General features: G+C 41.5%; 1 protein-coding gene across 8 annotated transcripts in view; it reads right to left on the bottom strand.

The window, feature by feature from the left end:
* LOC125455495 (polycomb group RING finger protein 3) overlaps nt 1–16,235 on the bottom strand; it is a 132,138-nt gene that overhangs the window by 73,209 nt on the left and 42,694 nt on the right. For all 8 annotated transcript variants that reach the window (XR_009445726.1, XR_009445728.1, XR_009445733.1 and 5 more), the window contains exon 3: nt 401–518. Coding sequence is in view for 2 of the 8 variants with exons in the window: in XM_059645780.1 (XP_059501763.1) it covers nt 401–518 (118 nt within the window). In the remaining 6 variants the exon portion in view is untranslated. The remainder of the gene's footprint in view (nt 1–400; nt 519–16,235) is intronic.

Genomic DNA, 16,235 nt, shown 5'->3' with positions numbered 1-16,235 from the left:
TGTTGTATCAGGAGGTTATTCAACTGGCCAGTGTGGCATTCAAGTATAAACAGCTGCCATATCTAGGCAGAAGAAGACATTTTAACATTTCACAAGGACAGAAAGATTCACCACCTCATTGCAAAACTAGCAGTCAGAGAATTTTTTTTTCAGTTTTGTGAAAACACAGTATTTCTTTTAGGTTGTCAGTTGCTCCAATCATGGACACAAAGACTCCAATTTCTATTGTAGAAAGATAACAGTTCCATGGAAGATAACAGTTCCATTTATCAAGATTATAGATTAGTTGATCAGTGATTGTAACTAGCAATAATTTTAAGAGGATAATCAAATTCGTACTTGTGAATTAAGGATCATTAACTAATTCGTCAAACCTTGAAATTTTGATTCTGGTACGTACAGGTATGTAGGCACTCTGTAACTGTGGTAGCATCAATCAAATATCCATTGCAAAGTCGACATGTGATGTGAGCATTAATATCCCACAGCTTTATCTTCCTAGTCAGCATCTTTGAACCCTAGAAACAAATAAGATTTTCAATAAAAGTTACTACATTTTTAAAATATATAATAAACAGTTAGAAAGATTTCAAGGTACAAACTACTAAATCATTAGAAAGGTTGTCAAAATTTGTCTCATTTGGAATAAATTCAAAAACTCAAAGCCTTTATATCTTCCAAATACTAGAATTTAACAAACAAAATCTTAGAAGTTGAACTACCACGTTTAAGAAAATGTAAGAATAAATGACAACTACAGCTTGATAAGCTGAGATTTGCGACTAAAGAACAATAATTTGAGAAAACTCAAATGCGAACAGCAGAAATTACAACAGGATCAAACTGTAAGGGCAAACAAAGTTCACTGCAGTGTTTTAAGCAGCAAAGACTATATGAAGTAACATTAAAGCAATTATGCTGCATCAATGTAAGCACAGTAGGGTGGAAAAGCAGCATGACTACAACTGGCAATCAAGGTAGAAAAACATGATAAACTGACAGCATTTGCTTTGCAAAAAGTTCATGATGCAATGCTGAAGAACTTTATCCAAGGAAAACATTTATTACGGTTTTTACAAATCCGCTGTGCCTTCCGATAAAAGCATCACTTATTTGGGTGGAACACGTACAGATTGGTGCAAACCGTTTAGCTACTGCTGGTGAAGCTTCAAGGCAGAGATCGACAAATTCTCGATCTCACAAGGAATCAAAGGCTATGGGGAGAGTGCAGGGAAGTGATTTTGAAGTGCCCATCAGCCATGATTTAAATGGCGGAGTGGGCTTGATGGGCTGAATGGCCTGAACGGCCTTACTTCCACTCCTATGTCTTATGGTGAACTATCTTTCAACAGGCTATCCATTCAATTCCGAACACCTGGATCTTAAACCACAGTTTATGGGGTGAAAAACCTGATTTAGCATTCATCAACGCCTTTACTAATGGACAAGATGTTTTGAGGACTTACCACTTCGTATGAAATTTTTAGAGATACATATAAAGTAATACAAGAGTTTTTTTGTAGCTTTTTGAACAGTGCACAAGTCGGGAGTTTGAGCTCAACGAAACTTTCTCAGGTAATTGAATATGTTTTATAAAAGGCAATTAATATATCAATCAATATTATAGCCGACTAAATGGCAACACTGTCCACAGAAAGGTCATGTTAATACATGTGAAGTTATGAACTTTGCATCAGCGCTGCCAGAGGGTTTGACTATCTGCGTCTGAGGACCAGGAGACATCACTGACCACAGACGAGGGTCAAGCTCTCAACCTAACGTTCAAGGTAGCAATGAAGTTTTTACACTCTCAGCTTTAAACATCAGTGGCCAGAAAAACAAAGTAGGCAGGTAAATTTCATGGATGCTGCCAAATATGGCTCACAGTATTACGGACACATTTGAAACCCGAAAGCAGGAGGCCGAATGGCAATAGCTTGAGGGAGTAAATGAGCAGTTAACTCAATGTTAACTTAATTACACTCACATGCTCACAGCTTGATGATGGATTTTGCTTCCTGTTTGCATGGCTCTGATATAGAAACAGACACATATGTCCTTAATCTAATCACCCCTGTTTTGATACAAATTATATAGAGAATGTGTCAAGTTTTAAAAATGGAATGAAGTAGTCATGATCTCCAGCTGAGATTGTACACTACTGAAAGGTAAACCCAAATAGGACAGCTCCGTATCACTTAAAAAAAAGAGAACTATCATGGAGTCACTACAGAGGTTTTTTTAAAATGAAATTTTAACCAAATAATTGACTTATTAATGATGTTGGCTGAGAGTTAAATACTGACCCAGGTTAGCGGAAGATTAACTTTTTCCGGGCTCCACAGACTGATGTCTGAAATTTGTTGTTCATATGACAATCTAAAGCATGCAGCTGCATAAGTGAAGAGGTTGGTTTACCAAGGCTTTGTTATACAATTGCCAGTCATTCAGGTAAATTTGTGTCAAAATCTCTTAAACCATATTCTCAGTCAACACTATCCATCTTGCAATGACAATGTTTAAATCTGTCACATAATAAAGAGTGCAGAGGAACTATAAGGAGCCAATACGCTTCCTAAACATATATTGTATTTTTGCGAGACTGTGGAGAGGCAGCTCAGCTGAACTTACCTGGGAAGCCAGTTTTGAAAAAAGATAATATTTATTCTGTATTTTATATTATCTGAGTACATCTCAACAAAATACTTTTGAAGTGTAATGTCCTCCTATCAGGGAGTAAAAAATCAATTGAACCATGGAGACAAAGATTCCAGTGCTTTAAATATCAAAACATCAACTTTAAATATCAAACAAAAGCTCAACATCAAAAAAGCATCACTGCACAAAAATATTGCTGCACTGCAGTCCTGATAACATGAGCAGATTAGTATTTCGAACACGAAGATTAGTGCTACAACAGGAAAATACCACCAAAACTCACATGCTTTAAAGTGGTATTTTCAGGAATGTGTGGGTAAATGAAGAATAATACCATGCACTCTGATGGAATACAACATCGCAAATCATTTCACAGGAGCATTTAAAACAAAATTTAGGACGGCACGCTGGCTCAGTGGTTAGCACTGCAGCCTCACAGCGCCAGGGACCCAGGTTTGATTCCAGCCTCGGGCAACTGTCTGTGTGGAGTTTGCACGTTCTCCCCGTGTCTGTGTGGGTTTCCTCTGGGTGCTCCGGTTTCCTCCCACAGTCCAAAGATGTGCAGGCTAGGTGGATCGGCCGTGCTAAATTGCCTGTGGTGTCCAGGGGAGTGTGGGTTATAGGGCGATGGGTCTGGGTGGTATGCTGCAAGGGACAGTGTGGACTTGTTGGGCCGAAGGGCCTGTTTTCACAGTGCAGGTAATCTAATCTAAGAAAAAATTTGGTAGTGAAGTTACATTAGGACACATGGTCAAATCTTCAATCAATTATGTGGTGCAGGAATGGTGACTAGAAGAGAATATGAAGATAGGGAGAAGTGATACACGGAGGAATGTGATACTGTCAACACAGGGGTAGTAAATGAAACGGTAGCTTACACAAGAGCTGATTAACAGTCATCTAGACTCGAAACATTAGCTTTCTCTCTCTATAGATGCTGTCTGACCCGCTGAAATCTCTAGCATTTGTTGTTTTCAGTACAGATTGAGCGTCTACAGTAATTTGCTCCTAAATAGCTTATATGAGTAAGGGAGCAGAGTTTGGATGATTTTCAGTGATAACAAAGTCATGGACAAAGGTCTGAACTGCAAAAGACTTGAGCAATTGTATGGTATGGCAGTGGTAGAAATAGGTGATTTCTGCGATGGTGTGAATATGTGGTCAGAAGCTCACCTTAGAGTAAAATATGCCATCAAGTTTGTGAATATTTTGGGGTTGTTATCAGACATAGGGATAGTTGAGAAGAGAGTCTGCATTGAACACCAAAGTCCAAGTCCTCCCTCCACTCTGCCCAATACTTCACTGGATTTTAACTGAATAGGTAAATGAAGATAGCACAACATGGAAAACAGATGGCCAGTAAGACAATAAAATGTGAGGCTGGATGAACACAGCAGACCCAGCAGCACTTTCCATATTAAGCAGAGGTTCACCTGCACATCTGCCAATGTGGTATACTGCATCCCCTGTACCCGGTGTGGCTTCCTCTACATTGGGGAAACCAAGCGGAGGCTTGGAGACCGCTTTGCAGAACACCTCCGCTCAGTTCGCAACAAACAACTGCACCTCCCAGTCGCAAACCATTTCCACTCCCCCTCCCATTCTTTAGATGACATGTCCATCATGGGCCTCCTGCAGTGCCACAATGATGCCACCCGAAGGTTGCAGGAACAGCAACTCATATTCCGCTTGGGAACCCTGCAGCCCAATGGTATCAATGTGGTCTTCACCAGCTTCAAAGTCTCCCCTTCCCCCACCGCATCCCAAAACCAGCCCAGTTCGTCCCCTCCCCCCACTGCACCACACAACCAGCCCAGCTCTTCCCCTCCACCCACTGCATCCCAAAATCAGTCCAACCTGTCTCTGCCTCCCTAACCTGTTCTTCCTCTCACCCATCCCTTCCTCCCACCCCAAGCCACACCTCCATCTCCGACCTACTAACATCATCCCACCTCCTTGACCTGTCCGCCTTCCCTGGACTGACCTATCCCCTCCCTAACTCCCCACCTATACTCTCCTCTCCCCCTATCTTCTTTTCTCTCCATCTTCGGTCCGCCTGCCCCTCTCTCCCTATTTATTCCAGAACCCTCTCCCCATCCCCCTCTCTGATGAAGGGTCTAGGCCTGAAACGTCAGCTTTTGTGCTCCTGGGATGCTGCTGGGCCTGCTGTGTTCATCCAGCCTCACATTTTATTATTTTGGATTCTCCAGCATCTGCAGTTCCCATTATCACTGGCCAGTAAGACTGTATTTCTAATTCACTTTATCAAAAATAGAGAGATTCTGAATGCTACTTTGGGTAATTCAAACTACATTGAAAATTAAGCCTGTTCAAATAATGCCTTTTTCAATTTTTATTATTATCACTCTTACATGTCCAAAACTTAAGTTCAAGTTGTGAAATGCATCTCCTTTACATTATCTGCAGCTTTCAAAATGACTACACAGGGATAGCCAAAAAGATGGAACTGTCCATTGTTCTGGAAGGAGGATGAGTGATGGTGTGACAATAAAGATTTCGTAACGATCATTGATTCCATTGACCTCAAAGTTGTTTTTGCACAGTCTCAGAAAAGCCTGCTTTCACCCTACATTTTCAAACAATGATAACATCGTACCATCACTGGGCATTGTTCCCAATTTTCCAAAACACACAATTTTTTTTCCATTACTTTGACCAATATTAATTTATTATCCACCCCAATTGGCCTTACAGAACAGATGGCAAGTTGCTTCATGGAAGAAAAGTAAACAGCCTCCTAAGCCATTCCAGAAAACAGTTAAAAATCAACACTGCTGCAGCACAGACTGGGTCAGTGAAGGGCTTGAGTGGACAGATAACTCTGGCAATCCACTAGTTTCATGATGATAGAATTACAGAATCCCTACAGTGAAAAAAAAGGGTCACTCAACACATTGTGTCTACACCAACATTCCAAGGAGCATCCTACTCTATCCCATTACACCTCATTTTACCACAGCTAATACATTTATGATGGCCAATCCATCTAACCTGTACGTCTTTGGACTGTGCGAGGAAACGGGAACACGTGGAGAAAACCCACACAGACACAGGGAGAATGGGTAAATTCCACACAGAATATCATCTGAGGCTGGAACTGAACCCAGGTCCTTGGCTCTGCGAGCAGCTGTACCACCAAGCTGTCCTACCTTAAAGAATAACTTTTAGTCCCAGGTTTATTTTCTAACTGAATTTAAATTCTCTAGCTGCTGTAGCAGAATTTAAACTTTATGGGTCCAGATCTTCCATCCAGGTTCTGGATTACTCATCCAGTAACAGTCATGTCAAACAAAGAAGGCTTAAACACGTTCATCCAACACACCAATACACGTATCTGACTGACTATACATTTAAAATAACAACAGGAAAAGGCAGTATGACCTTGATCAATTCTAAAGGATCATATTTACCTGTGTTCCTATATATTTATATTATATAGAGATTTAAACTGTATTAAAACTGCATTTATGGTCTCTCTGGACAAGCTAATAACAATATTTCAGGGTAGATTGTATTTGAACCAAGGCCTTCTAGCCCAGAGTTAGGTGTACTACGCCTGGGCTACAAGACTCTCCATCCATTGATTTATTTGCGTTATTTGCATAATACATAGACCCAGGCATATTTACCAACATCATTCCTAATACCTCAAATGTACACCGATCCCATTCATACGTGTACCTAATCAGCTGAGATTTAGATATTAAACATAGAACGTAAAAGTCAATTTACTGCCAAGGCTCATGCACAGTAATTGCCCCCTTTTTTTGAAGAAATGGGTTTACAAAATTACCAAAGTCATTGATCCTGACAGATCAGGATTTGTGTTCTCAGGTCAATTCTAAATAAAATTACAACAAACTGCTAGACTGAACACAGTTACTGCCCCAATATTCCACATCACAAAAGAAGGCAGTGCCTAAGGACCGACGGTTTCAACTGAGAATTGCTGATTGGAATGTAGGTTTGTAGCATATTGTTATTGCTAAAATGATTTTTTTTTAGAAAAACCAAAGTCAGAAAGTCATTTTGAGCAGTGCACTAAAGACAGCTTCTCCAAGGAAGCATATCAGTCAAATGAAGTGATCAGCTACCTAGCAAGTTAATTACTGAATGCTTATGAAGTTGAGTTTTATGATACAAATGGTCAGGGCCAGTAATATGTTGAATTTAGAAAATGAAAAATCATCTCAGCAAAAGCAATTTTCTTTCATTTTAAACGTCTTCAGGCTGAGAGAGTTGATACAAATCTCCACAAACAGAGTCAGAGTCATAGAGAGGCACAGCACGGAAGCAGGCTCTTCGGTTCAACTCATCCATGCTAACCAGGTATCCGAGATAAATCTCCCGTTTGCCAGCATTTGGTCCATGTTCCTCTAAACCCTTCCTATTCATATATTGATCCACATGTCATTTAAATGTCATAATTGTACCCACCTCCACTTCCTCTGGCTTCACCACTCCAAATACACACCATCCTGTGCGAAAACACTGCCCCTCAGGGCCCTTTTAAATCTTTCCCTTCTCACCTTAAACCTATGTCGTCTAGTTTTGTACTCACCCATGCCAGGGAAAAGACCTTGTCCATTCACTCTATCCATGTCTCTCATGATTATAACTGCACCAAATCTGTCAGAATTGGAAACAATTAACCAGGTCTTCAGAACGGCAAAGTTATGAGGCCATCAGAGCTGAAAAGAAGTTTTTAGCTGACTCAGCAGTCAGAGGCAAAGGGCTATTTATGGTAAGGGTTATTTGCTTAAAAAAAATCAAAGAAGTCAAGAATAAGAGATAATAAACTGAAAGAACTATAGATGCTGGAATCCTGAAACAAAGAATAAATGATATTTGTTATGCTCCTCTTGCCCAAAGTGGCAGCTCAGGGACGCGGCTGATGTCCCTGATTCCGCCACGAGCAAGAAGTGTGTCCAGCTGCAGCTCTTGTTAGACTGCATGTCAGCTCTGGAGCTGCGGATAGACTCACATTGGAGCACCCGCCATGTTGAGGAAGTCGTGGATAGCACACTCAGCAAATTGGTCACACCGAAGATTAGGACCACTGAGGGAGAAAGGGAATGGGTGACCAAGAGGCACAAAAAAAAGCAGGCAGTGCAGGTGTCCTCTGCGGTCATCTCCCTCCAAAACAGTTTTGGATGTCTCACCGGGGAAGGCAGCAGCAGACAGGTTCATGGCACCATGGCTGGCTCTGCTGTACAGAAAAGCAGGAAAAAGAGTGGAAGGGCTATAGTCATAGGAGACTCGCTTGTAAGGGGAGTAGATAGGCGGTTCTGTGGTAGAAAACAAGACTCCCGAATGGTACGTTGCCTCCCAGGTGCACGGGTCAGGGATGTCTCCGATCGGCTGCAGAACATTCTGAAGGGGGAGAGTGAACAGCCAGTTGTCGTGGTGCATACAGGCACCAATGATACAGGTAGAAAACGGGAGGAGGTCCTACAAACAGAATTTAGGGAATTAGGAGCAAAGTTAAAACACAGGGCCTCAGGAGATAATAATCTCAGCATTGCTACCAGTGCCACGTGCTAGTCAGAGTAGAAATGAAAGAATAGGCAGGATAAATGAGTGGCTTGAGAGATGGTGCAGGAGGGCGGGGGTACAGATTTTTGGGACGTTGGGATCGATTCTGGGGAAGGTGGGACTATTACAAATCAGACAGTCTACACCTGGGCAGACATGGAACCAATGTCCTGGGGCTGCTTTTGCTAACGCTGTTGGGGAGGGTTTAAACTAATGTGGCAGGGGGATGGGAACCAAATGAGGTGGTTAGTGGACAGTAAGGGGGTAGTAACCAAAGCTTGTAAGGAACGAGATAATGAAGTCAGTGTGAATAAGGGGAAGAGGAGGCAGAGAAGGCAGAGAACAGATGAATGAATGCAAATGGACAGGTGGTCTGAGGTGTATTTGTTTTAATGCAAGAAGTAGAGTAAGTAAGGCAAATAAACTTAGGGCTTGGTTTAGTACCTGGGAGTATGATGTTATTGTTATTACTGAGACTTGGTTGAGGGAAGGGCGAGGTTGGCAACTAAATATACCAGGTTTTAGCTGCTTCAGGTGGGATGGAGAGGGAGGTAAAAGGGGTGGAGGAGTTGCATTACTGGTCAAAGAGGATATCACAGCTGTGCTGAAGAAGGGCACTATGGAAGACTTGAGCAGTGAGGCAATGTGGGCAGAGATCAGAAAAAGAAGGGTGCGGTAACAATGTTGGGGCTGTACTACAGGCCTCCCAACAGCGAACATGAGATTGAGGCACAAATATGTAGACAGATTATGGAAAGATGGAGGAGCAACAGGGTGGTGGTGATGGGAGATTTTAATTTTCCCAATATTGACTGGGATTCACTCAGTGTTGGGGGTTTAGATGGAGCAGAATTTATAAAAGAGCATCCAGGAGGGTTTTCTGGAGTAGTATGTAAATGGTCCAACTTAGGAAGGGGCCATACTACACCTGGTATTGGGGAATGAACCCAGACAGGTGGTTGAAGTTTCAGTAGGGGATTACTTTAGAAATAGTGATCACAATTCCATAAGTTTTAGAATACTGATGGACAAAGATGAGAGTGGTGCTAAAGGAAGAGTGCTGAATTGGGGTGGGGGGAAAGGCCAACTGTAGCAAAATTCGGCAGGAGTTGGGGGAATGTGGATTGGGAACTGCTGTTTGAGGGTAAATCCACATTTGATATGTGGGAAGCTTTCAAAGAGAGGTTGATTAGAGTGCAGGACAGACATGTCCCTGTGAAAATGAGGGATAGAAAGGGCAAGAAAGGGGAACGATGGATGACAGGTGAAATTGAGAGACAAGCAAAGAGGAAAAAGAAAAGTATACATAAGGTCTAGGCGACTGAAAACAGATGAAGCTGTGGAAGAATATCGGCAAAGGAGGACCAATCTGAAACGAGGAATTAAGAGGGCCAAAAGGGGTCATAAAATATCTTTAGCAAACAGGGTTAAGGAGAATCCCAAAGCCTTTTAATCATACGTAAGGAGCAAGAGGGTAACGAGAAAAAGGGTTGGCCCACTCAAGGACAAAGGAGGGAAGTTATGCGAGGAGTCAGAGAAAGTGAGTGAGATTCTTAATGAGTACTTTCTGTCGATATTCAACGAGGAGAGGGACATGACAAATGCTGAGGTGAGGGATAGATGTTTGATTACTCTAGGTTAAGTCAGCACAAGGATGGGGAGGAAGTGTTGGGTATTCGAAAAGGCATTAGGGTGGACGAGTTCCCAGGTCCGGATGGGATTTATCCCAAGTTGCCGAGGGAAGCGAGAGAAGAAATAGCTGGGGCCTTAACAGATATCTTTGCAGCATCCTTGAGCACAGGTGAGGTCCGGAAGGACTGGAGAATTGCTAATGTTGTTCCCTTGAGCAAGAAGGGTAGCGAGGATAACCCAGGTAATTACAGACCAGTGAGCTGACGTCAGTGGTGGGGAAACTGCTGAAGACGACACTGAGGGATGGGAATTATTTACATTTGGGAGAAAATGGGCTTATTAGTCTAAGACAACACGGTTTTGTACAGGCAATGTCATGTCTTACCAACTTGACAGAATTCTTTGAGGAAGTGACAAAGTTGATAGATGAGGGAAGGGCTGTAGATGTCATTGCATGGACTTCAGTAAGGCATTTGCTAAGGTTCCCCATGGTAGGCTGATGGAGAAAGTGAAGTCGCATGGGGTCCAGGGTGTTCTAGCTAGATGAATAGAGAACTGGCCGGGCAACAGGAGACAGAGAGTAGTAGTGGAAGGGAGTTTCTCAAAATGGAGAACTGTGACCAGTGGTCTTCCAAAGGGATCCGTGTTGGGACCACTGTTGTTTGTGATATACATAAATGATCTGGAAGAAGGTATAAATGGTCTGATTAACAAGTTTGCAGATGACGCTAAGATTGGTGGAGTAGAAGATAGTGAAGGTGACTGTGGCAGAATGCAGAAGATAGATATATTGGAGAATTGGGTGGAGAAATTGAAGATGGAGTTCAATCCAGGCAAATGTGAGGTGATGCATTTTGGAAGACCCAATTCAAAAGTGAACTATACGGTAAATGGAAAAGCCCTGGGGAAAACTGAGGTACAGAAAGATCTGGGCGCTCAGGTCCATCTTACCCCGAAGGTCGCTACGCAGGTCAATAGATTGGTCAAGGTGGCATATGGCATGCTTTCATTCATCAGACAAGCTACTGAGTACCAGAGCTGGCAGGTCATGTTACACTTGTATAGGACTTTCATTTGACCATATGTGGAATACTGCATACCGTTCTGGTTGCCACATTACCAAAAGGATGTGGATTCTTGGGAGAGGATGCAGAGGAGATTCACCAGGATGTTGTCTGGTATGGAGTTAAGTGGATTAGAATGATTTACATTCGAAAGACGGAGATTGATTTGGGGGGGGGGGGGGGGTTGCTGATTGAGGTCTGCAAAGTCACTGAAAGGTATAGACAGGGTGGGTAGCAAGAAGTTTTTCCCCCCCAGAGTGGGGGACTCCATTACTAGGGAGTCACGATTTCACGGTGAGAGGGGAAAAGTTTAAGGGAGATATGTTATGCAATACTCCAAATGCAGTCTTATCAATGTCTTGTACCAATAACAGGTCCCAACTCTTATATTCAATGCTCTGACCAATGAAAGCAGACATGCCAAAAGCCTTCTTTGCCATCCTGTTTACCTGTGACTCCATTTCAAGGAGCTGTGAACCTGTATTCCTGGATCTCTTTGTTCTATAACACTACCCAGGGCCTGAACATTCACTGCATAAGTCTTGCCCTGGCTTGGCCTACCAAAATGCAATACCTCATATTCATCTAAATTAAACTGCCAATCCTCAGCCCACTGGCCCAGTTGATCAAGATCCTGCTGTATTCCCAAATAACCTTCTTCATTGTCCACTACATCAGTAATCTTGCTATCTTCCACAAACTTACCAACCATACCTCCTAAATGCTCATCCATTTCATTTCCACTACTAAATGATGAATAACAGCATCGATCCCTGTGAGACACCATTGATCACAAGCCTCCACTATGAGAAATAACCTTCTGCAGCCACCCTCAAAGCAATTTTGCATCCAATTGACTAGCTGTCCCCGGATACAATGAGATTTAACCTTATTCAACAATCTACCTTGCGATACTTGTCAAAGGCCTTGTTAAAGCCCATCTAGACAACGTTTACAACACTGCTCTGATCTACTTTCTTGGTCACTCCTTCAAAAAACTCAATCAACTTTGTAAGACACGATTTCTCATGCACAAAGCCACGCTGACTATCCCAAATGAATCTTTGCCTGTCCAAGTGCGTGTAGATCCTGTCTCTTAGAATCCCCTCTAACAACTTACCCACCATAGACATTAAGCTCACCGGTCTGCAATTCAGAGGCATTTCCGTGCAGCCTTTCTTAGATAACAGCAAAACATTAGCCAGTCTCCTATCTTCAGGCACTTCATCTGTGTCTTTTCCCGTTATTACTTTAAATACGTGATTTGTTGCATATGTGTATACAAAGTGTTGGCTGAAATTATGAAATTTCTATGTAGGTATCTTTTATTGTCCTGATACAGGAGTAAATATAAGTCTACTGCCTGAAAACTTAGGCTAGCTTCACACTCAGTCAAGTTCAAGGGTCTGAGAAGCCACAGCCTTTGCAATGTCTGAGCTATGATCTACGAAGACAGTTTTTAAAACTTGTCCTCCAGCACGATTGGCTTTATGATCTTTCACTAGACATGTTTAAGCAAATAAAGCTCTTTATTCTACAGAGATTGTGAACCAGTAGACACAACAGAGGGGTGAACTTGATAGCATGCCACTAACAAACCCAGTTTACTGTTAACATACGAATTACGAACAGGAACAGACCATTCAACCTCTTCAGGCTACTTCATTTGTCAATAAAGGTCATCGCTGATCCCATGATGACCTCAAATCTATATATCAGCTAACCCTAATAACGTTTTACACCCATGCTCAGCAATAATCTATGCCAGATCTGACTTAAAAGATTGTTTCCACCACTTTTTCAAAAGAGAATTCCAAAGACTCATGACTTAGAACATCACTTTTCCTCATCTGCTTTAAGTAATTCCTAATATTTAAATAGCGATCTGCAGTACTAAATTCTCCCATAAGACGAAACCACATATATCTCATCAAGAATCCTCAGGATTGTATATATTGCAATCAAGTTGCTGCTTATTCTTCCAAAAGACAGTAGATGCAAGCTTAGCCTGTCTAACGTGTCAAAATAAAACACACAGTATTAGTCTGGTACATCTTTTTTGAACTGCCTCTAATTCACTTACATTTGCAATCTCAACAGTACCTTGTACAGCTTAAGCATAAATCTTAAATTTTGAATTCAATTCCCAATGCAACAAATTAGAACATTCAATTTGCACCTGCATATTAATTTGTGATTTATGCAAAGGGCACCCAGACCCCTCTGCAGCCTCTCACCATTTAAATATACTTTTTCATTCTTCCTGACAAAATAGGCAGTTTTACATTTTCCACCTTATTCTAAATTTGCCATATTTTTGCCCACTTCTTAATTTATTTATATCACTAATCAGACCTTTTCGTCGCCTCCTTGAGTGCTCTTCACAATTTTCTATCCAGCTTATCTTGTCTCATCAGCAAATTTGGCACTTTTAATAATAGCTTTTAACATTTCTTTACTACAGATGTTAATCTAACTGGCCTGGGGTTTCCTGTCTTCTGTGTCCCTTCCTTTTAATTAAAAAGGAAAAGTTACATCTACTATCTTCCAAACAAATGGGTCTTTGACTCAATTAACGGAGTTTGGAAAAATTACAAACTCTCTCTTGGAAGGCCCTAGGATGAGATTCATTACAACCTGGTTTCTGGTCAGCCCGCATCTCTTCGTCAACCCCGATGGGTGATAGAAATTTGAAAGACCAACACTACATGTCAATTGAAGAGAAAATGGATATTCCGGTGCTTAAACATGGTAAAAATCATCTTTTAACCAGCAGTATACAGAATCCACCTGATGAGATTGTCCAAAGATACAGGGACAGCAACACAAATGACCATTTACATTGGGGACATTAGGAGCAGAAGTAGGCCATGCAGCCATTCAAGTCTGCTCTCCCATTCAATAAAATGATGCTGGTCTATTTGCATTTTGAATTTCCCATTTCCAGCTGTGCTTGATGACAGATTTCTGCAGCTGAGAATGAGATTCTGGGATTGAATGCTTCCTCCCAGGAGCCAGGGTTAATGATACCTCAGACTGGCTTCAGGACATTCTAGAGTCAGAAAATCAAAAGCATCGATGAGAGAAGGGATGAGGTCCTGAAAGCAAAATATAGGAAGATAGGAAGTTAAAAAATAGGACACAAAATGTAGTGACCTTAGGAATGCAACTTGTACCACTTGCTAGTCAGAGTAGAAACTGCAGAATAAATCAGATGAATACTTGGCTGGAGAGATGGTGCAAGGGGGATAAGTTTCAGATTCCAGGGACATTGAGACTAGTTCTGTGGGTGGTGGAGCAAGTACAAGCTGGATGGGTTGCACCTGGGCAGGACCAGAACTGATGACCATGGGGTAGTATTTGGCAGTGCTGTTGAGGAGGGTTAAATGAAAATGGCAGAGGGATGGGAACCTAAGAGGGAGGCAGAGAGGGGGAAACAAGGTAAAAACAAAAGGCAGAATTGGAGATGAGAAAAGTTGTGGGTCGAGAGTACAAACCATCTTGCTAAAAAAATGGGTACAGGACTAAAATGTAAGGACTTGTGTTTTAATACATAGAGCATTCACAATAAAGTGGATAAATTATCATGGGCATAAATATAAATGGATGGAATATAGTTGGGATTACAGGGACATTGCTGTAGGGTGACCGGGAATGGGAACTGAATATCCACTTTTAGGAAGGACAGACAAAAAGGAAAAGGAGATAGGATAGCATTGCTGGTTAAAGGTACTTTAAAGCAACAGTGAGGAAAGATGTCTTCTCTGATGAAGCAGAACTTGTGTGTGTAGAACTTAAAAACACATAGGGGCAGAAATTGCTAGTGGGGCTGTATACAGAACCCCTAAACTGTAGCTGTAACTCTGGAGAAGACATTAAACAGAAAATTAGAGATGCAAGCAATAAAGGTACAGCTGTAATTATGGGTAACCTTAATCTGCAAATTATTTGGGAAGATCAAAATCATTAACAATACCACAAAGGAGGAATTCCTGGGGTGTACACAAGATAGTTTTCTGGATCAATATGTTGAGAAACTGACTAGAGGACAGACCACCCTAGACTGGGCACTGTGTAATGAGAAAGGAATAATTGGTAATGTAGTTGCGTAAGGCTCCTTGGGGAACAGTAACACGATAGAATTCTACATTAAGATGGAGAGTGAAATAGGTTATTCTGAGACAATAGTCCCAAATTTAAATAGAGGAAACCATAATGGTATGGGGTACAAGGTGGCTTTGATAAATTGAGGAGCATTACTAAGGGATGACGGTGGATAGACAATGATAAAGAATGCATGGAGGAAGAGCAACAAATATTCCTTTCTGTCTGGTACAAAGCTAAAATGGGACCGGTGACCCAGTGATAATGAACAAGGGATATAAAGGACAGCATTAGATCCAAGGAAGAGGGTATATAAATTGGCCAAAAAGAGCAGCAGACTGAAAGACTTGGAGCAGCTTAGATTTTAGCAAAGTAAGATAGTAGGAAAGATTAAGAGGAGAAGAACAGAGTTCCAAAATAAGCTGACGATGAAGATTCAAACTAATTATAAAAGTTCTGTAAATATGTGAAAAGAAAAAGATTAGTGAAGACAATGTAGATTCCTTATAATTGAAAACAGGTTATAATGGGGAACAAAGAGATGGAATACCAATTAAGTACATATTTTAAATTCAGTCTTCACAAAGGAGGACACAAATACCCCCCCAAAAATGTTGGGAGAAGAGGCCTAGTGAGAGAGAGGACCTGAAGGAAATTGGTATTAGTAAGGAAATGGTGTTGGGGAAATTGATGGGATTGAAGGCCGATAAATCCTCACAGGCCAACAGACTACATCCTAGAGTACTTAAGGAAATAACCCAAGAAATAGTGGATGCATTGGTGATCATCTTACAAGATTCTATGGACTGTGAAACAATTCCTACGGTTGGAAGGATAGCTAATGCAACCCCACTACTGAAAAAAGTAGCTAGGGAGGGAACTGGGAATTACAGACTGGTCTTGATCAGCGCAGGCTTGGAGGGCCGAAGGTCCTGTTCCTGTGCTGTAGGTTTCTTTGTTTGGTCAGCCTGACTTTGGTAGTAGGGGAAATACTAGAGTCTATTATAAAAAATGACTAGCACAACACCTGGAAAACTATGACAGGACTGGACAATGCCAGTATGGATTTAGGAAGGGGAAATCTAGCTTGAAATATCTATTACAATTTTTCAAGGATGTAAATAGAAGAATCGGTGGATGTCGTCTACTTGGGCTTTCAGAAGGTTTCCAAAAGTTTAGTGTGCAAAATTAAAGTGCATGGGATTGAGGCTAGTGTATGAC

This window comes from Stegostoma tigrinum, chromosome 1, assembly GCF_030684315.1.
Source record: "Stegostoma tigrinum isolate sSteTig4 chromosome 1, sSteTig4.hap1, whole genome shotgun sequence".
NCBI classification, from domain to species: Eukaryota; Metazoa; Chordata; class Chondrichthyes; order Orectolobiformes; family Stegostomatidae; genus Stegostoma; species Stegostoma tigrinum.
The sequence above is the reverse complement of the archived record's forward strand: the minus strand, read 5'-3'. Positions and strand labels throughout refer to the sequence as shown.